The sequence below is a fragment of the Dermacentor variabilis genome, chromosome 1 (genome assembly GCF_050947875.1).
Source record: "Dermacentor variabilis isolate Ectoservices chromosome 1, ASM5094787v1, whole genome shotgun sequence".
Lineage (NCBI taxonomy): Eukaryota > Metazoa > Arthropoda > Arachnida > Ixodida > Ixodidae > Dermacentor > Dermacentor variabilis.
In genome coordinates this window covers 118,547,427-118,574,474 of record NC_134568.1, presented here as the reverse complement: position 1 = coordinate 118,574,474, position 27,048 = coordinate 118,547,427, and the positions used below count along the sequence as shown (strand labels likewise).

Below are 27,048 nucleotides of genomic sequence, written 5' to 3'. Positions count from 1 at the left end.
ACGGTGATTCCATTGTCATTGTAACTTCGACATCTGGCTCTTGTCATGCCATCTTCGTCACGCTGTCAATTCACACTGGTCTGTCACTACAGTGCTCGATTCTTATTTGCATTACCATAGGCAGTCATCGTGAGACGAGTTCTGCCGTTAAGTTTTTTAAAAACATTCATCACACACACACACACACACACACACACACACACACACACACACACACACACACACACACACACACATATACATTCTGCACCTGCTTTTCCTTACAGCAAGAAAGAGCCACGATGCCGAGCAGGTAGTGAAAAAAAATTTTGCTTGATGTCTTCGAGTCCAGCTGTCTTGTTTTAATGCTGAAGCGTTATAGAATCCGCCACATATGATGTATGTGTTCCATTTCATCATCGTCATCAGCCTGGTTACGCCCACTGCAAGGCAAAGGCCTGCATTGTGGCCATGTCGTCCCTGCAAAGTTCTTAATCTCATCCACCCACCTAACTTTCTGCCGCCCCCTGCTACGCTTCCCTTCCCTTGGAATCCAGACCGTAACCCTTAATGACCATCGGTTATCTTCCCTCCTCATTACATGTCCTGCCCATGCCCCATTTCTTTTTCTTGATGTCAACTAAGATGTCATTAACTCGCGTTTGTTCCCTCACCCAATCTTCTCTTTTCTTATCCCTTAACGTTACACCTATCATTCTTCTTTCCATAGCTCATTGCGTCGTCCTCAATTTAAGTAGAACCCTTTTCGTAAGCCTCCAGGTTTCTGCCCCGTAGGTGAGTACTGGTAAGACGCAGCTATTATACACTTTCCTCTTGAGGGATAATGGCAACCTGCTGTTCATGATCTGAGAATGCCTGCCAAACGCACCCCAGCCCATTCTTATTCTTCTGATTATTTCTGTCTCATGATCCGGATCCGCCGTCACTACCTGCCCTAAGTAGATGTATTCCCTTACCACTTCCAGTGCCTCGCTTCCTATCGTAAGCTGCTGTTCTCTTCCGAGACTGTTAAACATTACTTTAGTTTTCTGCAGATTAAGTTTTAGACCCACCCTTCTGCTTTGCCTCTCCAGGTCAGTGAGCATGCATTGCAATTGGTCCCCTGAGTTACTAAACAAGGCAATATCATCAGCGAATCGCAAGTTGCTAAGGTATTCTCCATCAACTTTTATCCCCAATTCTTCCCACTCCAGGCTTCTGAATACCTCCTGCAAACATGCTGTGAATAGCATTGGAGATATCGTATCTCCCTGTCTGACGCCTTTCTTTATAGGGATTTTGTTGCTTTCTTTGTGGAGGACTACCGTGGCTGTGGAGCCGCTATAGATATTGTTCAGTATTTTTACATACGGCTCGTCTACACCCTGATTCCGTAATGCCTCCATGACTGCGGAGGTTTCGACAGAATCAAACGCTTTCTCGTAATCAATGAAAGCTATATATAAGGGTTGGTTATATTCCGCACATTTCTCCATCACCTGATTGATAGTGTGAATATGGTCTATTGTTGAGTAGCCTTTAATGTGTTCCATTTAAGTACCCATAAAAAACGGCCACTAGATCTATCTTTCTACATGTTATCTTGTTACCTACATGTCTGCAGACACTACTATTATTTATACCTTTGGTTGCACACGAAATGCACAGACGAAGGAAGGACTAGATGACAGGAGCGCAAATTCTCAATTGGTAGCCTAGTTCTTCCCTTTGTATGTGTGTTTCACGCGCAACCCAAAGTTTGAATATAAATATGCATTAATTCGCCCAGCTTTCAATTCTTTTGCTGCAGACACTACCTTTTTCTGGCATACATGCTTAGTGCTGTAATTACTGAAGCACAACAATTAGGGTGTCAGTATTGCTAAATATAGAATTTTACATAGTATCAGCACATAATAAGTGCTTGCAGCACAGATGCACAACATTAAAAATGCTGTAGATTAACAGGAAAGTGAGAGGCAACTATGCTTCACAATCAGCATTTCATTTAACTTGCATGCAGTACACTGGCCTAGTACAGTCATTTCTCGGAGTTATTCTGTCTGCACTGTAGACTATATTGCAGTCTTGTCAGTATATACATTCAGAGTCAAGACTTAATGCTACAAAACGTTTCAGTTTCAGAAGACAGGCCTGGTATCAATACCTGACTTTCTATCAGATGATGATGTCCAGCAGTTGAAGCAAGAGTGCGAAAAAATAATAGATGGCATGGAAGACAACAATGAGCAGCTAACTGTTTTCAGCACAAGAAAGCATGAGGTAATGTAAGGAAAGTTAGTAGCTAGTCGAAAGAGTTGTGAGAAAGCAATAACAAGCTAATCAGTTGTGCGAAAATGTACTTTATTTGAAGGAAAGAAACACATACTTCTTGGAGTCCGGTGACAAGATTCGGGCCTTTTACGAAGAGGACGCATTTGATGAGCAAGGTAATATGGAATTGTGCTAGCTATAACCCTGCCTTGCTGTATCTGTGGCGAATGAAAATTGGCTTTCTGTATTACAGGAAACCTGGTTGTAAGTAAATCAAGGAGCATAAACAAGATTGGACATGGTAAGCTGTAGATGCAACAAGTATTTCATATAGTAGGCATGACTTGTTAGGGTTACCCACCTGCAAAGTTAGAGCTGTAAGCAAAACAGCACTGCAAGGTACAGCCTATAAAATTCTGTGGGTATAAAAGCGAATCATGCATTCGATTGGGCTAGGTTATAAAAACATTATGTACAGATGAAACCAATAATATTTGTGCTATTTCTTTAATGATTTTAAGTAATAGAACAACATTTAATGTTCACAATATATGAAAATGTTACAGAAGTGTCAAATAGCAAGTTTTATTTCTTGGTTCAGCTGCAACAGCAGCATGCAACGTACCCTTTTGGTCACTTTTTGTCACAGCAGTGATGTAACAAATAAAAGCAGCCACAGTGACTATCAGTGTACACTATAGTGGTAGGGTTGCCACTTTTATCAAGATTTAAAAAAAAAAGTGGGGTTGGAGCATGGGGCATGCACCGATATGGGGCATGTTTTTTGTGAAGATTACTGTATGTAAAAATACAAACAAAATAAAATTCCGATATGCCGAATGCAAACTTTGTACAACTGAAATTTATTGAAAGGCTTTATATAACATTTGGACCCAGCATCATGCAAGGGTAGGAGAACGAACAGCCTGCATCCATGATAAGCACCGACAGCAGGCGGTCACCAAGAAATATATCTGAGGAACGCAAAGGATGTATGTACATGGACTCATTGGAGAAAGCTCAAACGAGAGAGAAAATAAAATAGGGCAAAAGGATGGACCGTTCAATCTTGCAGCTGTGGATAACATGATGGAGGAAAGTTTGACCCCTTCCATGCCAAGCTATTAACTTGAATTCTGACCAAAAATGGAAGGTTAAAACTGTGTGAAAAAATGAGGACAAGCAGAAGGAACACACAACACACTACGAGTGCAGTGGTGCTCGTGGCGTCTTGTGTGTTCCTTCCGATTGTTCTCGTTTTTCCGTGCAGTTTTAACCTTCCTTCAATTACGAACCAACTAGCTCTCAAGAACGTCCTGCTAAAGACCAAAAATGGCCAGATTACTTTTAAAGACCCCCACTTGCCAGCTTGTTTTGCTTCCTCAGAAAGAAAAAAATTGCTCATGCTTGCACTGCCCAGTGGATTGTGTGCTGACATCTACCAAAAGCATGACAAAGCATTGAGATGAAACTACGCTTGTCCATGGTATTGCTAAAAAAGTGAAAGTACTGTTGATAAGCTGAGCTTGTCCTTGACCATTTTTAACAGGAATGCATGGACGAACCCCACTCATCCAAGCCACAGAACAGGTTAAGGAATTGGGAGTGAATCCCCTTGCAACAGATCAGTTGTCTACTACAAACGAAATACCAACAGAGTGCTTGTGGTGCAGCTTATAATGTGCTGATTTAGAGAGAACCAGAAAACCAGCAAATAGCAGGCCAATGTGGGGGTAAAAAAAGAAAGACTGGATGTGCTGGCAGAAAATCAATCAGTTGGAAATTTTAACAGGGGATAAGTGGCACTCCTTCTTTGAAGCATCAAAATATCTATCAGCTGACAGTTCTTGTTAAGAAAAGTGTACCATAAGGTCTTGTCTCAGAGCTCTGAACTTTTCAAATTAAAAAATCTTATGCAGGTCAAAGTCACCACATTCCACATAATATGGAGCGTTAAGAATAGGAAATGTGTGCATATAGTGTGGGCTCAATCGATACAGGACAAGGGCAACAGGAAACCTCGGGATAGACCTTTGTACTGTGGTGTTCTTAAAGGGGTACGGACACAATATTTTCTATTTCTCTGTTGTGTTAAATGAAAGTCTTAGACTAATTTGACAAGTCTATGCACATGATTAACGCTTTAATATAATAGCTTTTCTATGGTCAGTTTCGGTTTCATTTTCATGAGAATACTGTGTCATGACGTCATAACACAGTATGTGGGAACAGGACATTGTGACATTCTGATGCTCGGTTCAGCTCACTCGGTCATCTGCAATGCTGCTACATCGGCCCTCACAACAAACCGCATATGAGGCAACCGAGCGAGCTGGAGCAAGTTTCAGGAGCAAGTCTCAAAACGTTGCAATGTCCTGTTCCTACGCGATCACATACTGTGTCCTGACGTTGCAGCAGAGTATCATCCTGGGAAACGAAAACGAAAGTGGCTGTAGAAAAGCCATTATAATAAATTATTTAGGACACTCTGAGGCTTTTCACTATTTTTTCTAGGATTTAGAGGTCTAGGACCTTCAATTAAGTAAAAAAAAATGAAATATTGTATCAGTAGCTCTTTAAACAGCCTGAAGATGATTGTGACAACAGTACAGTGCCTAAAAGTTGACGGTCGATTAAAAGCTGTAATCAATTCTGCCCACTGTGTTTTAAGGTTTTAGACTTGATATCTGGCTGTTGTATATAGACAGACAAAATGCAAAAATTCTCATGCACTGGAATTTTAACACGTACCAATGAACTACAGGTGGTCAACCTTCTGCCCATCACCTGTCCTTGTAAGACCCCTCACTGCCCATTGTGCGCAACATTTTTTCTCCACAAGTACATCAAATCTTCAGGAAACAAGTACAATAATTCTATTTCTAAGTGCAAAATTAAACAACAGATTAACAGCAGTTTACACAAAGATTAGCACCTATTTTTGAAATGTGACCATATGTGCTAATTTCATCTGCACGATGCATCATGTCTTTTCGGTTAAGAAAACACATTTGCAGCAGACCACAATGTGACTTCATCTTTTAGATTCTCAGCTGTAATAGCACCTACATGTATGTGGCCAGATTTCAGATAGTGCCATCCATATACAGGATGTCGTATGTAACTTGTGCCAAAGTTTAAAAATATGCGAGTGCCATGTAGCTGAACAGAACCAAGCTAACATTGTTTGCCTTCACTTGGAGCAAGTCAGACTATGTTTTGTATTTTGCCTAATAACATAAATAGTTACCATTAATTAACTTTTCAAATATTATAATCAGAGCAAAATTGTCGATCAGGAAATTATAGGTGATCGTGAAAAAATCCTGATCCATCTTTCTGTTGCTCAATACATGCTACATGAAAGTTTTTTTAAGCATTAAAGAAAGCTTGCAAAACACGAAAAAGTTTCGCACGACTAGTGTCCGTGCTTTTGTGCGCTTCTTTCAGGCTGTGAAAAAACTTTTATGCAGTACATATTGAGTAATAGAAAGATGGATTGAGAATTTTTCATGATAGCCTACAATTTTCAGATTGACAATTTTCCTCTGATTATGATATTTCAGAAGTTAATTAACAACTAATTATGTAATTGGGCATAATTAAAAAGAATAGTCTGACTTGCTCCAAGCAACGGCTAACATTACCTTGGTTCTGTCCAGCTACGTGGCACTCGCATATGTTAAAATTTTTGACATGTTACATCGGACACCCTGTATGTGCATGTGCATGGCTGGTATAAAACCAAACTTGAATTTTGCAGCTTTGCACTGGCTGAATCCTGTTTTTAGATGCATCTCCTTCAGCTCCAAAGTGAAGGTATACACATCGGAAACATATCTTGCATTGAAAAAAAAAAAAAAAACAGATGCAGACATTTCAAATGTGATGGCTTCATTTCAGGCACTGGTTAAAGAAATTGGATTCAAGGATCCATGCATTGTTCAGAGCATGTACATTTTCAAGGTATGATATCTGTTATATTAATACAGTTACAATTAATGGTGGCATTGCCTAAACATTGGTTTGCCTTCCTTTTTCCAGAACCCAGAAATTGGAGGCGAAGGTGAGATAAGATAGGTCCAAGGATAAGATAGGCTAACCACCAGACCAGGAAACTTAATGCTGTCACTCCTGTTATTTAGTGACAGCACACCAGGATGCAACATTCTTGTACACTGAGCCAAACAAGCTGATTGGCCTCTGGTTCCCACTGGAAGATGCCACACTGGAGAATGGTTGCCTCTGGTATATTCCTGGATCCCACAATACTAGTAAGCAAAATAAGTCTTTTTTAACTATACAATTTGCTTTGTGTCTGTGCACATGCTCACATGACTGCATGAATGAACCCTCGTGAACTCTGTGCCAAGTAAGGTAATGTAATTATTAATTGTACGTGCCCATTTGCACAACATTTTCAGCATAGCGATGACATGCAAAAGATGGCAAAATCTAAAACAAGAAAAAATAATCAAATTCTGTCGACGCTGTCTCACACAAAAAGACTGTACAACTACATTATTGTGTGAAATAAATACAAAAATGCGGGTACAACAGCTGAATCACTTTAGCTGCCGAGACTCCTAGTAAATGCAAGAATGGCCAAAAGATGAGTCACATCCATTACTGTAAGACATACCAAGAGCAAAGAAATATTACTTTGTGCTCTTAAATTGTGCTTAAATCAAGCTGGCACTTACTTCCACATAAGTTAATAAATGTATAAATGTTTATGCATGTGAGTTTGTTAAATTACATTCACATAACCTGTGAAAGGTTCTGGCAGCATTTCTTGGTCTTGTGCATATCCATCAAACATTTTGAAATTCTACATGACTTGTATGTGATGCATGCACGAATTGATTCCTTGGTAGCAACTTCTTTAAAATATGCATGGTCCTTCCATAGCCATTTCCAACAGTTCTGAACACGTGCTACACTTCATATGAAACATGATAGAGAAGTACTGAAGTAAAATGATTTGGGCGAGTTGGTTCATAGCTATTAAAAGGCGCAGCATGACTGAGCCAGAGACAAAGAAACACAAAACACACATCACAAGTGCTGTGATGCTGGGCGAGTTCATATTCGTCAGCACTTTGGTGGTTCATGTGGACTCCGTGACGTCTGGTACTCACGATTTTGTACCGCTCAAAGGTTATCTAACCACTCCAACTGGTGGGAATCTTGAAATACGGAATTGTTCAATGAAAATAGTTTTATATTAAATTACAGGGGATATGATTGTTACCAGTTTGTTTCATTTATCAGGCAACTTCCTCATTCTCAATATACAGACTGGTGTGCCACAGGCATCCAAACTTGGTCCTGTATTTAACCTTTACATTAATGACCTTCCTAACATTTCTTTCTCACCTAATATCATCATGTACGTGGATGATACTAATCTTTTCTTTGCAAATTCTTCCCTGCAATGCTTAGAAAAAGAAATAAATGATTACTTAAATTTATTATCTGAATGGCTGTACACTTGCACTACAATTGAATGTCAACAAAACAAAGTATATAATATTTAAACCGATAAATAAGCCATTCCCTGTTAATATAACTGTTCTACTTCAAGCAAAGAGGCTAGAACAGGTAACAATGCAAACGTTTTGGGGGGTATGGTTTCAGGAGAAATCTCCTGGGACAATCATGTCAACAAGCTGAGCAATGATCTTAGTAAAGTAGTAGGCGGTATGTATAAAATTGGTGATCTAATACCATTATGGCTAAAGAAAGCAATATACTATGCCCTTTTTTTACTCGAAGCTAACTTAACTTAACCTTGAATTGGGGAACAATGACAGCAAGAAACTATGAGAAGTTATTAAGCCTGCAAAAACAAGTAGTCCAAATTTTTGAAAACTACCACGGTAGGCCACGTGACTTACCTATGCACAATCTTTTTGGCAAACATTTACTGACCCGAGCAAATTAAGTTTTTTATTTTTATTATTATTATATCTTATTATTTTATTTTATTATTTTTTATTATAGTGAGGCGAGTCTAGCAGTGTTATTGGAGGAATTAGAGGGTAGTAAATAGGATATAATAGGGCTCAGTGAGGTTAGGAGGACAAAAGAAGCATATACAGTGCTAAAAAGCGGGCATGTACTGTGTTACCGGGGCTTAGCGGAGAGACGAGAACTAGGAGTCGGATTCCTGATTAATAAGGAAATAGCTGGTAACATACAGGAATTCTATAGCATTAACGAGAGGGTGGCAGGTCTTGTTGTGAAACTTAATAAGAGGTACAAATTGAAGGTGGTACAAGTCTATGCCCCTACATGCAGTCATGATGACCAGGAAGTCGAAAGGTTTTATGAAGACGTGGAATCGGCGATGGGTAAAGTCAAAACAAAATACACTATACTGATGGGCGACTTCAATGCCAGGGTAGGCAAGAAGCAGGCTGGAGACAAGTCAGTGGGGGAATATGGCATAGGCTCTAGGAATAGCAGAGGAGAATTATTAGTAGAGTTTGCAGAACAGAATAATATGCGGATAATGAACACCTTTTTCCGCAAGCGGGTTAGTCGAAAGTGGACGTGGAGGAGCCCGAATGGTGAGACTAGAAATGAAATCGACTTCATACTCTGCGCGAACCCTGGCATCATACAAGATGTAGACGTGCTCGGCAAGGTACGCTGCAGTGACCATAGGATGGTAAGAACTCGAATTAGCCTAGACTTGAGGAGGGAACGGAAGAAACTGGTACACAAGAAGCCAATCAATGAGTTAGCGGTAAGAGGGAAACTAGAGGAATTCCGGATCAAGCTACAGAACAGGTATTCGGCTTTAACTCAGGAAGAGGACCTTAGTTTTGAAGCAATGAACGACTATCTCATGGGCATCATTAAGGAGTGCGCAATAGAAGTCGGTGGTAACGCCGTTAGACAGGAAACCAGTAAGCTATCGCAGGAGACGAAAGATCTGATCAAGAAACGCCCATGTATGAAAGCCTCTAACCCTACACCTAGAATAGAACTGGCAGAACTTTCTAAGTTAATCAACAAGCGTAAGATAGCGGACATCAGGAGCTATAATATGGATAGAATTGAACAGGCTCTCAGGAATGGAGGAAGCCTAAAAGCAGTGAAGAAGAAACTAGGAATAGGCAAGAATCAGATGTTTGCGTTAAGAGACAAAGCCGGCAATATCGTTACTAATATGGATCAGATAGTTCAAGTGGCTGAGGAGTTCTATAGAGATTTATACAGTACCAGTGGCACCCACGACGATAGTAGAAGAGAGAATAGCCTAGAGGAATTCGAAATCCCACAGGTAACACCAGAAGAAGTAAAGAAAGCCTTAGGAGCTATGCAAAGGGGGAAGGCAGCTGGGGAGGATCAGGTAACAGCAGATTTGTTGAAGGATGGTGGTCAGATTGTTCTAGAAAAACTGGCCACCCTGTATACGCAATGCCTGTATACACCAGCCCCTTTCCACATAAGTATGAGGCTCGGAGCAGGAGCTATGGCGCTTGAAAGTAACCGCTGGCTTGACGAACCAACCGACTGAGCTACCTTTCCGGGCAACATTGAAGGATCACGAGTTCAAATCACAAGTTATGTTCCTTTTTTTTCCCCTTTTTTTTCTTTCTTTTTAATGTCTTTTCCTTCATTTTATCACTGTACGGAAACCCTCCTAAAAAAAAAAAAATTATATATCCTCAATTATGTGTGGCCACACATGTGCAGGTCATAAATACTAGGTTCTCCAGGCGAGTGCCATCCATGCGGTATAACCGAGCTCAGATTGGCCCACCTTGACTGATCAAATTGGGCACCACTGTAGGTTAAATGAGGCGTACAACTCCTGCGGGACCCGCCGTGGTTGCTCAGTGGTCATGGTGTTAGACTGCTGAGCACGAGGTCGCGGGATCGGACCCCGGCCACGGCGGCCGCATTTCGATGGGGGCGAAATGCGAAAACACCCGTGTACTTAGAATTTGGTGCACGTTAAAGAACCCCAGGTGGTCGAAATTTTCGGAGTCCTCCACTAAGGCGTGCATAATCAGAAAGTGGTTTTGTCACGGAAAACCCCATAATCCAATTTTTAATTTAACTCCTGCGGGGACGGTAGAGTATCCGTCTCCAGTGCAAAAGGACCGTGATTCAAATCCCGGTGCAGCGCAATTCTCCACCGGAAAATACAAAAAAAAAACGTGTGTTGAGAAAATTGCACAAACAGGCCTGGAGTGCGGCCTGATCCCGATGACCAGAACCGGTAACGCACTCTCTCACCAGAGCAGGTCCGTTGCCTACAAAGTATTTACTAAGGTAATCGCAAATAGAATCAGGAACACCTTAGACTTCTGTCAACCAAAGGACCAGGCAGGATTCCGTAAAGGCTACTCAACAATAGACCATATTCACACTATCAATCAAGTGATAGAGAAATGTGCAGAATATAACCAACCCTTATATATAGCTTTCATTGATTACGAGAAAGCGTTTGATTCAGTCGAAACCTCAGCAGTCATGGAGGCATTATGGAATCAGGGTGTAGATGAGCCATATGTAAAGATACTGGAAGATATCTATAGCGGCTCCACAGCCACCGTAGTCCTCCACAAAGAAAGCAACAAAATCCCTATAAAGAAAGGCGTCAGACAGGGAGATACGATATCTCCAATGCTATTCACAGCATGTTTACAGGAGGTATTCAGAGGCCTGGAGTGGGAAGAATTGGGGATAAAAGTTGATGGAGAATACCTTAGCAACTTGCGATTCGCTGATGATATTGCCTTGCTTAGTAACTCAGGAGACCAATTGCAATGCATGCTCACTGACCTGGAGAGGCAAAGCAGAAGGGTGGGTCTGAAAATTAATCTGCAGAAAACTAAAGTATTGTTTAACAGTCTCAGAAGAGAACAGCAGTTTACGATAGGTAGCGAAGCACTGGAAGTGGTAAGGGAATACATCTACTTAGGGCAGGTAGTGACCACGGATCCGGATCATGAGACTGAAATAACCAGAAGAATAAGAATGGGCTGGGGTGCGTTTGGCAGGCATTCTCAAATCATGAACAGCAGGTTGCCACTATCCCTCAAAAGGAAAGTGTATAACAGCTGTGTGTTACCAGTACTCACATATGGGGCAGAAACCTGGAGGCTTACGAAAAGGGTTCTGCTGAAATTGAGGACGACGCAACGAGCTATGGAAAGAAGAATGATGGGTGTAACGTTAAGGGATAAGAAAAGAGCAGATTGGGTGAGGCAACAAACGCGGGTAAACGACATCTTAGTTGAAATCAAGAGAAAGAAATGGGCATGGGCCGGACATGTAATGAGGAGGGAAGATAACCGATGGTCACTAAGGGTTACGGACTGGATTCCAAGGGAAGGGATGCGTAGCAGGGGGCGGCAGAAAGTTAGGTGGGCGGATGACATTAAGACGTTTGCAGGGACAACATGGCCACAATTAGTACATGACCGGGGTAGTTGGAGAAGTATGGGAGAGGTCTTTGCCCTGCAGTGGGCGTAACTAGGCTGATGATGATGATGATGACTCTTACATATAAAAAAAAACAGACTATTTTGTCAGCCTACCCTTTTCTCCTCCTCGATACCCATGACAAAATCAAATCAGAACAATACCATTTACGTGGACCAACTACGGACATAAGGATTTAAAATGTCATATACCTAGGCTACTAAACATCGCTGAAAAAAGAAATGGATTTTTATGCACCTCACTTTAAACAATGTACAAAAATCTTTCTCTTATTTATTTATTCATTTATAGATACTGCAATCCCACATTTTGGTATTGCATTATCAAATTATCAAGCTTACATTATCAAATTCTTATACATAAAATACCATTGCACTAACATTCTTTATGCACTATATATGTATGTTTTAATCTGTGCTGCACTATGAATGTACAAACAAAAAATTTGAAGCATTGAATGCCTTTTCCCATAGCAATTGCATAATGTACAAACTATATTGTTTATTTGTATTTTCAGCATCATACTCACTCTTTGTTGTGCTATATTTGCTTTTTTCCTGCATTTATTTATCATGTATACGAAAGGCGCTTAAGAGCAGGAGCCTTTGTCAGGCCAAATGGCCTTTAGTGCATTTCCTTTTTCTGTAACAAAGCCTTTGTCAGGCCACATGGCCTTTAGCACATTTCCTTTTTCTGTAACAAAGCCTTTGTCAGGCCACATGGCCTTTAACGCGTTTCCTTTTTCTGTAACAAAGAAAGAAAAAATAAACTTCAAACTTTATATGCTGGCTGCTACTATGTTCCCCTAGATACTGTGTACTGGAGAATTTGGTGTCTGTGCTTCGTTAAGTGCCTACCATCCCTTTACCCCCTCCCCCCTTTCTTGGTGTTATTTCTGCGTGATATTTACACTTCCCAGGTTGGCAGGCATGCATATTCCTGCTCCGTCCCTCTGGCATGATGTCTGCATGCTTTGAGATGACTACAGTTCCCTTATGTTTCCTTGGCTAAGAATGAAACACGTCACATCATCCTCATAGATAGCAGCAAGTAGGCCGCTCCCAGAGGCAGTGCTTTCCAACGCTTGAATAGCTTGATCCCAAAAGCAATAGTCCAAACACAACATGTGGCTTTTGCACTCCTACTGAAGTTCATATAATGAGCAAGGAAAAAAATAACATGCATTGGAGTGAGTGAATCTGTGACAGAAGAGGCCATTTGTACTAGTAGCACCTCAGCAGACACATCAGAAGCACTGATTCTCATCCTTTAGTTACACTGTGTGTATGTAGCAAGCATCAGACTTCATCTTACCTGCGTCAGATGCCAGTGAAACATGCTAGCGAAATTAAAGGCGTTTTGAATATGTGAATTCAAGCACATTTGTACAGCTGATGTCACTATATTTCCTTCCATGTCACTACGTTTGGCACCACATGTAAAGAGAAATTGTTACTCTTTACGCAACTTTCAGGGAAAATATCCTGTGCTAGCTTTTTTTCACTTGTTTATATTTCTGGATACATGTTACGCTGCTGCTGTTAGTTGAGCAGACTGCATTGGTAGATGCAGTAGCACTTCAGTTCTAGCCATTTAAGTGCTGCATGTGCCACTTCACTAGAGAAGAGCAAAACTGATCTGTGGTGCTGTAGTTGTTGCCCAACATTATAGCCAGTTCTGAAACTTTGATCTTCCTTGCAAATTTTATGCCACCAAATTTTTTAACAGTAATATGTCCTTTCTAATTTACTCTTAGAAATTTGGTCAAACAAAATTGATAAAGCAAACAGCAGCATTATTGTACAGTACAGGCAAAAATTGAGGGAAAAAATAATTAGTAATAAATCAAAACTGATTTTTACGCTTCATATATTTTCTTGGACAAAAATAACCACTGTTGCTTGCCAAACAGACATATGTTTAAGGGGTCATAAATAGCAAAATTAAAGAAGTTTAGATTCTGAAGTTCTTCAAGACTAATTTCCTTTATCAGGTTAAAAAAAATTAAATTATGGGGTTTTACGTACCAAAACCACTTCCTTTATTAGGTAGAACATAGTTGATTGCCAATAGAGAAAATTAAGGCCAAAGTGTTTTTATTTTATCTTGTGCACATAAAGCAACTCCAGTATGTCACTGCCATGCCACAAACAAGGAGAACCAATGGACCTGATTTTTGTTAGTCACAAACATATGAAGCCAAATGACAACCATTAATTTCAATGCATTTCTGCATGTTTGGGTCATTTCTGTGCCGAGTGTGTTCTGAAAACTTGTTAGCTAGAGCTTTGAGTTCCCTAGCAATAGAATATGAGTAATCTTTATCAAGAAATATTATTTAGTCTCAAGCAGGCATTGTACCCAAATCCGTGACGTCACAGGGAGCTAAAGTGGGAACTTCAAGGTGGCACAGCCATCCTTTTATCATTCTTGCACCTTATCCAGAAATACTGAATTCAGTGCCCCAGAAGTGCCATTTAGGAATCCAGCTTAATATTCAAAACTGGGATCACTGCCGAAATATTAATTAGGTGTTCCTATTAAATTTTAGCTTACTGTCCGTTGCCTACAAAGTATTAACTAAGGTAATCGCAAATAGAATCAGGAACACCTTAGACTTCTGTCAACCAAAGGACCAGGCAGGATTCCGTAAGGGCTACTCAACAATAGACCATATTCATATTATCAATCAAGTGATAGAGAAATGTGCGAATATAACCAACCTTTACATATAGCTTTCATTGATTACGAGAAAGTGTTTTATTCAGTCGAAACCTCAGCAGTCATGGAGGGATTATGGAATAAGGGTGTAGACGAGCCGTATGTAAAAATACTGAACAATATCTATAGCGGCTCCACAGCCACGGTAGTCCTCCATAAAGAAAGCAACAAAATCCCAATAAAGAAAGGTGTCAGGCAGGGAGATACGATCTCTCCTATGCTATTCACAGCTTGTTTACAGGAGGTATTCAGAGACCTGGATTGGGAAGAATTAGGGATAAGAGTTAATGGAGAATACCTTAGTACCTTGCGATTCGCTGATGATATTGCCTTGCTTAGTAACTCAAGGGACCAATTGCAATGCATGCTCTCTGACCTGGAGAGGCAAAGCAGAAGGGTGGGTATAAAAATTAATCTGCAGAAAACTAAAGTAATGTTTAACAGTCTCGGAAGAGAACAGCAGTTTACAATAGGTAGCGAGGCACTGGAAGTGGTAAGGAAATACATCTACTTAGGCCAGGTAGTGACTGCGGATCCCGATCATGAGACTGAAATAATCAGAAGAATAAGAATGGGCTGAGGTGCTTTTGGCAGGCATTCTCAGATCATGAACAGCAGGTCGCCATTATCCCTCAAGAGAAAAGTGTATAACAGCTGTGTCTTACCAGTACTCACGTACGGGGCAGAAACCTGGAGGCTTACAAAAAGGGTTCTACTTAAATTGAGGACGACGCAATGAGCTATGGAAAGAAGAATGATGGGTGGTTTAACGTTAAGGGATAAGAAAAGAGCAGATTGGGTGAAGGAACAAACGCGAGTTAATGACATCTTAGATGAAATCAAGAAAAAGAAATGGGCATGGGCAGGACACGTAATGAGGAGGGAAGATAACTGATGGTCATTAAGGGTTACGGACTGGATTCCAAGGGAAGGGAAGCGTAGCAGGGGGCGGCAGAAAGTTAGGTGGGCGCATGAGATTAAGAAGTTTACAGGGACAATATGGCTACAATTGGTACATGACCGGGGTAGTTGGAGAAGTATGGGAGAGGCCTTTGCGCTGCTGTGGGCGTAACCATGATGATGATGATGATTAAGCTTCACTCATAGTGTAAAATAATTTGGGTATGTGAATGCACATGCTTACTTTTCATGTATGAAATGTTGGTCTTTCTGAATAATTACATAGATTTGTGAACAGCACACTTCTGTGTCCTCTCCTACAGTGAGCCTGTCAAGGAGGTTTGTTCGGAACCATGACCCAGATGGACCACTGCTAAAAATGGTTGAGATATCTTCCCATGACTACAGCAATGAAACATTTGTGCCTGTCCCAGTGTTCAAAGGTATGTAGCTGCAGTCTCTCACTTGGAATGCCTTTATAAGACATCCCTGCTTCTGTTAAGCTCTATAGGTCAGGTTCAGCTACTAGATGTTATGTATAACTTGAAAGGTCATACACTGTACACATAAAATACTTATTCCTAGTCTTGAACAAAAGCAAGTGCTATGAAGATATAAAAATATGCTTAAGGTAATGATAAGGTAAAATTACGCTGTACAGCTGAAACCATTCTGTAAAGGAGGTAGAGTCATTGTATACTGGTGTAACCAATGAATCGATGTTTGAAATTGCTAGTGCAGCTTGAAATGTACATGTACACACATAAGACCATAGCTCCAATGTGTGATAGTACTGCCTGACAGATCAACTATTTCCTGAACCTTTTATGCAGCTTTTTGTATCAAATTGCTCTTTTTTTCGGAAGAGCGGGGGGACGGACGCTCTTATAACAGTTCCATGTACTTTATGCCACAGGCTCATGCGTAGTCATCCATGGCAACGTCGTACACAAGAGTGAAAGAAACTGTTCTCTTTTCCCTCGACCAGCCTATACGTTCCATATTATTGACAGAGATGGAGCCACGTACAGCCCAGAGAACTGGTATGTGTTACTTCCTTCGAAAGGCTCAGTACATCAATAACTGATAAGCTGCCATATAAAAATGCACAATGTTTTTTTTTTTTTTTTGAATGGCATTTTGTATTCTCAACTGCTGTATCACAGTCGTTTCATCTTGAATTCACTGGTTTTTAAGTAAGGGAAATATTAAGGCAAGCTGAAAAGATGAATTAGTTCTTCAAGGTATCCAAGACATCGCTTTTACTGACAACACGGCTTTTGTGAGAAAATGACAAACAAACGACAGAATTCGTGCCACCACTGTGAAAGTATGATACAAACTCCCATGATGTAACATGTACCATTTATAGTTAGTAAATTGCAGTCAAACGCTGATAATAAAGGAATTCAATTATTTTACACTTCAAAAGAATATGCAGTTCGGTTAACTTTTTCCTACTGTAAAAAAAAGATTATACCACTTTGTCTGCACTATTTAATGGAGTGTGCTGCCATTCTCTTGACTCAACAAGGCAGGTAGTTACTACCAGCAGATAAAAACTAGCGAAGATTGCTGATGCAGCTTAAGACATGCATAGTGTTTCACACTAAGGTTACTAGAGCGGTGCTGCAATCGCTCAGCCTACAAGGCAATCATAGGTAGCAACATAGATTTATCTTTGATTTGGCATGTATTGACAGAGCATGTTGCAGCTTCTGTTATCGTTTCTTGTGGTTCAATTCTGCAGCATGCTAGCCTCACTATATCTATTTAGAGTTGTTAAAATGTTTTGCATTGACAGTTATTTTGTTTAATTGTGCAATTTCCAGCACAAATAAATTTCGATATTTTTAGTGTGTACGTGTGTCGCTAAATCTACATCGTTTTCTAAGTAACACTCACCATGTATAATCAGTTCTTGTTTTAAATGATTATTCTTGTTTGTATTGTTCTGAAGATCACGTAAAAATTAGAGGCTAAATAAGACTACTGTTGTCACACAGACTTTGTGATGAAAAATGAGCTCCAGAAATATTCATACACGAATCCACATAGCCATCTGAAGACACTAGGATAAAACTAAGGCAAATACATGTACTGCCTACAATTCCTATGCTGGACAAACAGTTGTACTGGCAGAACGTGCAGACACTAGCACCAGATTCCCCTCTAGTATTCCTAGAATAAAACTACGAAATTACCTACATAAATGACACGTTTGTCGCAGATTTGAATTACACAAGAATTGTGTGGCCCTGTCAGTTGCTTCCTATATATCACCTGGCATAAAAGAAAACATAATAAGGTTTCTAGAAGGGTAATCAACAATCTAGAGGGTGTGTTTAGATAAGGACCTTTACAGAGGTGTCCAGATTATTTCTTGTTTTTAATGAAATTTTTATCTAACAGCAAAGGGACTTCGTACATTGGAACCGAGCTTGTTTTTTCCAATGCGTGTCTTTGTTTCAGTATGACTGTGGGGAACTGTCATGTAGCTCAATATGTTTTGTGTGCACATTCTGAGTTTTACCCCACTTAAGATAGTAAAGTTTAATGATAATAAGGGCAGAGAGGTTGGCCTGAGGTTGCAGTATCATAGCAGCACCTTAATACGTGAGCTACCGACAGCATAAATTGAAATGCAAACAGGAAATAACCAATCAGAATGCCTTTTATATGCCTTTTATATGTAATAACATGAAAGTGAAACATGCAATCGCTTTGTAGCCAATTTTTAAGCATGAAGTAGTACTAAAGGTAGTTTTGGAGTCTGAATTGAGTGACTGTTAAAATAGCAGCTGAACCTGGACATGAAACATTGCATTGAAGTAGTTTTCCAACTGCTTGAATTTTAATATATACTAATAGTACATTATAATAAATGTCTTTCCTAAAACATTAAGCTTCTTTGTCAGGATGAAAGTTTCAGCAGGTTTCATAGCTTCATTCTAACATTGAATATGAATTAATGCAACATTATATGACATTAGTCTCCATCTTGTTTAGCAGTGTCATAACATAAAGAACACAATCACCATTGATCAGAGAGGTAATAATCCTGTAAGTACAGAGCAGCCCCCAATGTCCAGTTGAAAAGTTCTATAACTTCTGCCATCAGCACAGCTATGCTGGCTAGTAGCGTTTTGTTCTTGGGAATGAAAATATATGTGTTGGAGAGACCAGCAAGTTTCTCCAGCTTATACCATGCAGCTTTAATAGTTTCAGGAATATAATCATACAAATGTAATTTGTTTCAGGTTACAGCCAAGTGAAGAGCTGCCTTTTCCATCACTTTATGAAAGCTCCTAAGCATGAAGAGTGGAACAAGGATGTGCCAGTTGTTTATTCCACACCTGCACAGCACACTCTTGAGTAATCAAACGTGCAGTAGTAAACAGGCACCTCACGAAATACTTTGCCTTGCCTATCACATATTGCATTTTCTGATTTTATAGTTCATTATACATGGACTTCTTAATGGCTATTCCACGTGACTGCCTGGGTGAAAGCTTACTACCTAACATCCTTACTATCAGCCAGAATAGGTCATTTTTCCTATGCACATCAGCACATAACCTTCTGTTGAAAAAATTTTCTTGCACCAATGCTAGCAAAACAGGGTGCATATGTTGCACTTACAATGTGCAGATAGGCTAACCTATGTGTCCGGCAATATTGACTAATTACAAGCCAGCTACACCTTGAACATAAAACATAAAACTAAAAAATGATACCTCTATTCATAATATCAATAGTGGCCATTACTAGCATTTACTAAGTGGACGTTTCACTTTGCTTTTATGCCGCAGTTGTTTTTTTTTAAAGCTGCACAAGGTAACTTTGCCGTAGATAATTCTATATTATGAGGATTCAAGAAGTATTATGCATGCTTCTGCTTTTTTAATAAACACAGCATTTATCTTTTGGCTATTGCAAATCGTGTTTTTTTCATAAGTTTCACTCTCATAGATTCATGCAAGAAAAACATTAGACATCACTGCCAATCAAAACACACACACACACACACAAAAAAAAAAGAGAAAAAAAGAAAAGCATGTACAAATTACAAAAGAAGATGGTACATACTGAGCGAGTCAAACTGATAGCATGATCGTAGTCATCTAATTATTCAGACTTCTTAAGTGTAACTTATTAACAAATTAGGTAAGCTTAATTATGCAAAATTTAAAATCGTTTTAGAGCATAAGTTGCATTGGAAAAGTTGTCGAGCATTTCCCCAATGAACGTGTTTCTAAGACATCATCTTTTACATGGTTCTTTTTCCTGGGTTCTCAAGAAAGGCCGCAAAAAAATAAAAATAATAATAACTTGAAAGAGCGTAATAACCGTCTTGAAAGAGCGTAACAATAATAACTGTCGCCACAGGTTTGCACATCTGGATTGCAGCGCTCTCAATCATGTTATCGATGTTTTCGGTGCAAAAGGTTAGCGGGGGAAAGAAGGAACGTTTCTTCTTTCCTCCGCTAACCTTTTGCATCGGCAATGCTAGGACAACGAGTAGGGAGAGAAATTAAACATTCATATCCAAAACTATGGAAGATGCTTGAATAATTAGAAGAATTAGATGAATTGGTATCTATGAGGTTAACGTTGATATTGCCCATGATTATTGCATTAAGTTAGCACACAATATTTTTTCCATGGTTGGATCAAGCACACTACAGAAGTCAGTAACTAAAGAAGAAGGTGAGTGATAAATGCATCCAAACACTAAGTTCTTGTTGTCTATACTGAAGACGGGGGAATCAAATTCAACAAACACAGATTCACAGTTAGTAATATTCAACTCCAAGTCAGGCTGTCCTTTATATGGAATGTTAGAGGAGACAAATATAGCTGAACGGCTGTGATTACTCATCTCTCTGCGAAAATACTCAGAAGTGTATGAGTTAAAGCAGAATAGGTCCTTGTCATCATTACTAAGCCAGATTTCAAACACACATATTATTGAAAAGGCATTGTTAAGTGCCGAAAACAGGTGCTGAAAATCATCAAAATGCTTGCGGAGACTTCTAGCATTGAAGTGAATAATTGCATGATAGTCGCGCGACATAAATTTATTCAGCACAGATGTTGAGAGGTAAGAATCCATGGTGGATGGCAACAATATTTAAGAGTCAGAATCAAGGCAGTTAGTTGAAAACAGAAAGGTCAGACTCATCAGCAATGCGACAAACACGGCTCTCATTAGTCTTTCTAGCCTTAATCTGACAATTATCCGTCCACATGTGCTTCCAGTTGTTGGCTTTTTTTAGCACCAGTGCTTTGGAAAAGAGTGTCTTATTTTGTGGTGTCAAGTGGTCATTAACAAATATGGGAAAGTTGTCATATTTGCCGATGTCATTCAGGCAGAGCCTTGCCTTTCGTGCCTTGCTGATAAAATCGTTCTTTTTCATTCGAGAACAAAACCTAGCAATTAAATTTTTCCTACCCTTATCTTTAGTAGAAACACGATGAACAACATCGACATCGGAGGAAGTCACGGGGAATCCAATTTTCCTGCCCACTGTCTCCAAAACTGCAACACAGTCCTCGCCCTGAGTACAGGGGATACCCCTGATTTCTATGTTGTTCATGCGAGAGTACTGCTCGAGCTTGGAGACCCTTTGGGAAAGTGAACTGTTTTCCGTTTTCAGGGCTTCGTTTCCTGCCACAAGTGAGGCCTTTTCACTGTGCAGCTTGTCGACCAGATCATTCAGAAATTTTAGACTAGATTCAAGGCTGTCCACGTGCTTCTTGATCTCCAGTACGTCAGTCCCAGATGTCCTCATGTTAACAATAATCTTGTCAACAATGCGATAAGTCAATCGATCTGATTCATTAAGAAGTCTTGACTCCAGTTCACCAATTCTCTTAGCGAGCTCAGCACAGGTGGGCCATATCTAACAGCGCTCAACTAAAAAACACTAAAAACTTCATGCAAGGAGACAAGTAGCATAAAAGCAGTTCTTAGCAGCAGCGACAGTAACAGGATAAAAAGAAAATGACAGATGCTGTCGTAACCAACCTGTACAAGCAGAAATGAATGCGTGAGCTGGTGCATGAGCACTGCCGCTGCTGCCAAGACTGGTCGACAGCAGGTGAAGATGGCCTTTAAGTAGCGATGGTGGGACAAGCGAGCACCACCTGGTGGTCTTCTGTGAAGATCTTGATTGACAAGGTAGCTTCCTTGATGCCACGTGCAGTTGATCCAGCCAAATCCAGATGGTGTTTTGAGAAACAAGATAGCCTGTACAAGCAGAAATGAACGCGTGAGCTGGTGCGTGAGCACTGCCGCTGCTGCCAAGACTGGTCGACAGCAGGTGAAGATGGCCTTTAAGTAGCGATGGTGGGACAAGCGAGCACCACCTGGTGGTCTTCTGTGAAGATCTTGATTGACAAGGTAGCTTCCTTGATGCCACGTGCAGTTGATCCAGCCAAATCCAGGTGGTCTTCTGAGAAACAAGATAGCCTGTACAAGCAGAAATGAATGCGTGAGCTGGTGTGCAAGCACTGCCGCTGCTGCCAAGACAAGACGTGCAGGAATCTTGAAACTGCTGGTGATCTAATCTGTAGGGCCACTTCAATGCCCTTAAATGTAACTCTGTACTTCACATGGAGTTTTTAGAACGCAACTCTTAGGTGCGCATTCCTGCAGCGAGCGTCAGCGCCGTCGCTCGTAACCAAGTGAACAAGCACAGTGAAGGATAAACGCAAACGCACGGTGCAGCGGGAGATAAAAGACAGCAATAGCAAATAGAGTGCGAGGAGGAGGGTGCACGGAAACCATGAGGTGGAGTGTATTGCAAAAGTGTGAGAAGTATATAGTGTCACACAAGACTGGCTTTGCGGCAACGATGGCTACGAGATGGCACCGGAATAGCAGGAGTCGTCTCTATAGAAACAAAGTGTTGCATGAGCGGAAGCCTGTCCGCGGTGACTGCTGTGAATAGCGCCTATGCGTTACCCATGTGCTGCCTCTCGTGATCTCCCAATTAAAAAGGCAGTCGTTCCACACGAGACAGATTGTCCGTGCCAGCCAATATATCGTGAAATGAAAACACGTACAGAGCTGTGCTCAAATTTCGCATAAGGGAGTATCCAAATTGTCAAAGGATTTTTTTTCCACAGCTGCAATGTTTTCTTCACTCACTGCTGTCGCCATGTGCTTATTCCTTTTATTGAATTTCAATTAGGTTCTGTCCCTTCCAAATTCTTGAAACCGGCAGAAAATTGTTGCATGGAGAAGCAAAACATCCTTAAAGGGCCACATCAAATGCTAAAGGTTTTCAGTTTCATTTAAACCACTTTTAAAATAATAAAAAATCATAGTATGAAAGTGCAATCTTTCCAGCTCCATAGTAGATGGCAAGAGAATGCTTAGTTGATGATAACAAATCACGTTCCTTCAAGTAGTGGCAATGAGGTGCGAAAGTTGGGAATTGCCCATTTGAATCAGAAAGCAGGCTGCTATAGAGGGTGTTCTCTGGTAGTGTAACAGTGAATAGTAATAATTTGTCTCAAGAGTTTTGTAGTAACCCTAGTACAGCGACAAAGAGCAGGGAACCATTTTCCCCAGATAATGAGGAGCAGCTCTTCTTCTTCATTACACTCGAAATGCTCAACCTTCATATAATTTTCTAATTTTAAAAGTCATCTAACTGAAATGCCACAACCAGACATGTTGCTGTGACAATAAACATTGTGAAAGATAACTGCAGAATCAATTCCACAGATACTCAGGAAAGAATAAAAATAATATGCAGTGATGTGTTATTTGTAGTAAATTCAGTACTGCTCTAAAAATAGATTTTGTTTACTGCTGCTGGCGATATTGTCAAAAATCAAAGCACCACTTTAGGCATTTCTGCTATTTTTCACTGTAAAGTTTGATGATACAAAGTGCTTATCCTGTGCTAAACAAGTATAAGTTAACTCGGCTATTTATATTACACTTTGGTAGATCTGGAAACCATGAATGAAACCACATTGCAAGATGCTTCTTGACACACGTCCTACTTTAAGAAAAAAAAAAAAAAAATGTGCGTTCGGATAATATGTCTGAAAGCCTAGAAAAAATTCATTTGCTCTTCAAAATTATTGAAATGCCATTTGAAAATTAATTACCATGGCAATTTCATTTGCTTAAACAAATGACTTTTCTGTACACTCCTACTAAATACCGATACCTCTCCACGGTGATAGAACTTCTGCACATGGTGCATTATGCGGATGCACTTTATTGACTACTAGGTCTTCATGCAGTGACAGAGTGTTGATCAAGTGACAGCTTTCACCATGCCACCACATAATGCTATTGAAGAAATAAAAGGATCCTGCACTTCTAATTTGAGAGCCTTAGACACAGCAAGAGAGCCCACAATTGTGCCCACTGCCACTGTTTATGCCATTATTTCAGTGACCTACTGCTACAGAGTTAAGGAGTGAACAAACCAAGCAAGCACCACTAGACAATATAAGCTGAAATAGGCAATGTAAACTCTCTGCAAACATGACAGAGAACACCAGACTTGTGTTCAAAGCCAGTAGTTTTCCTCATGTGTGCTTGTCTAGAGGAAAAGTTTCATAAGCAGGATTCTTCTACAGGAGAACAACATAAACAAATAGGAGCTGAGCGAGGTTCTGACTCTCACATTTACAAGAATCACCGTTTGAACAGATTAAGTGCTCCCTTTCATATTGATGGAGAGTGTACATCCTCTGGCTTATTTGAGCTCTAAGTGCAAGGGTGTTTTATGAACAGGCTTTTTTTCAGTCCTTTCCTAACAAGATATGATGGCATCAATATTGCGAGCGCAAGTTTTTAACATACGCTAGACCTTGCCATTGCATGTCTTGTGTCACCTTAGGTCTGAGGTAGCATTAGCAGATGTTGATACAGAAGTATTTTACCAAGAAAAAAAGAAAAAGAAAGCAGAGTAGCAATAAAATGCAAAACATAGATAAATGCAGTGCTGTTTTAACCATTAATTTTGCTTTGCCTTCTCAATGTTCGCTTTGACAAAATGATATGTACAAATCCACACACACATACACACAAAAAAAGATCTAAGAGTAGAAGTTTCAGAAGTAAAACTGCAAATTGTTTTCTGTGTTTAATAAACTCTCATTTTGTGAATAGCATACTTTAAATACCAGTACCACAGTGCACGCAAACAAGGGTGCTTTAGATGTATAATGCCGAAAAAGTGAAACTAGTTTTATAGATTAGCATGTGGTTACACTAAACATATATTTCTAAAAAGCTCCTACATCGTGGCTTTCTAGATGCAAAATACCAATTTCAGCCTGTTTGCAAATGTTGTGCAACTGGCATTGGTTATTCTCATCAGTTAATGGTACTGGTATCCCATGGAAATGCAGCCAAATTCTACATACATTTGGTGCAAATGGGATACGCTGGCAGAATTTCCTTAGATAAAGTGCTAATCTATCGTCAATATGAAAGTGTTAATTACAATACTGAAAAAAAAGACTGCCAATTTTGGCTAGTTTGAACATCGACAATTTCACAAAACAGCGTAGACAACAGGACTATGCGAAGAGGACACCCGCATTGTTGCCTTCCCGTAATTCTCTTGTCGGTGGTTTTTTAAGAATGCCAATATAATAAGTTCACAAGCAGAATGTCATAAAAATTCAAAAACAAAAGGTTTTCATTATTCCCCCTCCATGTCATGCTATTGTAAGCAAAGCAAACCTCTCCACCTTTTTTTTTCTCCCTTGTGCCACCATTTCTTCCTAAACAAATGGGGAAAGAAAACAGCTTGGAATTGCTTTAACAAAAATGTTGCCCAAGCAACCTAAGAAAGAAGAACCAATGTGCACTTTAACAACTACTATGAATTTATTTCCCCCTTTTCCAGCACTTTCACACATACCTAAGGGACTATTTTCCTCCCAACAAGTCCTGCTGTTTGGCTTTTGTCATGGCATCAGCTTTGTTGATTGTATTTTCTACTTCCATTTTCACCTGTTCCAGGAAAAAAAATAAAGATGAGACACTGCACCAGAGTGTTACAAAATTGCACAAGGTTCACAGAGAATCTTAGAAAGGCAATAATTGTTTGCCCATTAAATGGCAATGAATTGCAATTGATACAATGTAAGTGCAGGACCTTCACAAACGGTGCAGTTATACATTTCCTTATATTTATCCACTTAACATTTTCTCAGTATATTATGCACCTGTGAAAAAAATCCAAAATATTTTCTTCCCCCCCCCCCTTTTTTTCAATCGTTGAGTTAAAAGTACTTTAGGTAAAGTCCTTCCTTTATTTTTTTAATGTTTGAGTTAAAAGTACTTTAGGTAAAGTTCCAGCACTTTTTTTTTTGCATTTCCTAGTACACTCAAGAACAAAGTGTGGCAGCAGTCCTATGGTGCTTTCTCCTCTTCAATATTTTTGCAATTTTCTTCTTTTTTTTTTTTCCTTCACATCATGACAAGCTACTGAGCCCTGCACTCTACTATGCCAAGCAAGAGTGCAATGACTTATTTTCACAGAAGGAAAATTTCAGTGCAAATGCACAAGAATAAATTAAATGAAAAAGTGAACAATAGATAGCCAGGCACTAAATGCAAAGAAAACAGCATGAAGCCTGGGCCCACATTTTGCCTTTGATTCATGTTTGATTCCTATAACATATCAGTCATGACTAACACTACAATAAATAAATCTCTGATTTAAAGCTGGCGTGTACAATGTCACAGAACCGTCCCTGAAATCTCAGTATGAAGGCTGTTTTGCATTCCATTTCTTACTGATCAGCCAAGAAACAAACCTGTGCCCCCCCCCCCATGATAAGCTGCAGAATGCCAGAGCTGTGAGGCACACTACTTTCTGGGAGGCTGCTGATCTTTATTTATAAATAGTAGCTGAAATAGATGTCAAGCTTCAAATAACATGGCCAGGCAGTTGTACAGCTCTGTGCTATTGCTTTTCACTGCCAGGAGGCATATAGTCAGTTTACCCACACTACCTTAAAGCAGAAGCAATTCTATCTACTTTAATGGTCCAGGGATTCGCAGCACACATGATTTACACCATTATTAATTTTTACAATAAATGTTACAATACATAAATACTACATCACACAGAAAGAATGAAGCAAATCAGGAAAGCTAAGCACATGCCCAGTATGTGCTTCCCACCACAGAATTTCCAAAGCTCATACTGCATTACAGGTTTAATCTGACATGCCTAGACAGAATAATGAAGAACATTTGACTAGCATGCAACTAAGGCAGTAACGCTGTCAGTTTTTCAGTGCATTGTGCAAGAGCAAGCAATGTCACTGTGTTTTGCCAGACAGAACACCCACATGCATTATGACACCAGGTTATAACCTTCCTCATTACTGCATACCCAGGAGCCATAAGATTGTGCAACTTGAACTATAGCTGCTGAACATGAACATGCAGTATGCAGTTCTCATGGACACTCGTAAGCATGTCACCACAAGAAAATGCTTTCCAGAAGAAACTACAGACAACTTGCAATGTAGGCAAGCTCATAAACAGGGCTAAGAAGCAAGTCCATCCGCTAATTTTATATCGCAATAATTACTTTGATGCTGGAGCAATGAATCACACAGAAATTTTTGATTATTACCAACAAAAGAAATTTTTTGCAAGAGGATTCAATAAAATGGTAAATTTCCTTGTGGATTTTCGCACAGCCT

At 39.9% G+C, this 27,048-nt stretch overlaps 2 protein-coding genes across 7 annotated transcripts in view; one reads left to right on the top strand and one right to left on the bottom strand.

Annotated features, from left to right (window-relative positions):
* The window catches only part of LOC142583566 (phytanoyl-CoA dioxygenase domain-containing protein 1-like), a 29,740-nt gene extending 10,467 nt beyond the window's left edge, over positions 1-19,273 (top strand). For 3 of the 4 annotated variants that reach the window (XM_075694055.1, XM_075694067.1, XM_075694075.1), the window contains exons 2-11: positions 2,119-2,262; positions 2,354-2,429; positions 2,507-2,554; positions 6,017-6,072; positions 6,157-6,219; positions 6,298-6,319; positions 6,399-6,527; positions 15,666-15,785; positions 16,259-16,385; positions 18,603-19,273. In XM_075694055.1, the coding sequence (XP_075550170.1) occupies positions 2,119-2,262; positions 2,354-2,429; positions 2,507-2,554; positions 6,017-6,072; positions 6,157-6,219; positions 6,298-6,319; positions 6,399-6,527; positions 15,666-15,785; positions 16,259-16,385; positions 18,603-18,654 (837 nt within the window). In that variant the 3' untranslated portion in view covers positions 18,655-19,273. The remainder of the gene's footprint in view (positions 1-2,118; positions 2,263-2,353; positions 2,430-2,506; positions 2,555-6,016; positions 6,073-6,156; positions 6,220-6,297; positions 6,320-6,398; positions 6,528-15,665; positions 15,786-16,258; positions 16,386-18,602) is intronic. The other variant, XM_075694060.1, reaches the window with a different exon arrangement.
* mRRF1 (mitochondrial ribosome recycling factor 1) overlaps positions 2,327-27,048 on the bottom strand; it is a 52,914-nt gene continuing 28,192 nt past the window's right edge. For 2 of the 3 annotated variants that reach the window (XM_075694082.1, XM_075694095.1), the window contains exon 7: positions 25,190-25,339. In XM_075694082.1, the coding sequence (XP_075550197.1) occupies positions 25,256-25,339 (84 nt within the window). In that variant the 3' untranslated portion in view covers positions 25,190-25,255. Of the gene's footprint in view, positions 2,472-25,189; positions 25,340-27,048 lie in introns of those variants that run through there. The other variant, XM_075694089.1, reaches the window with a different exon arrangement.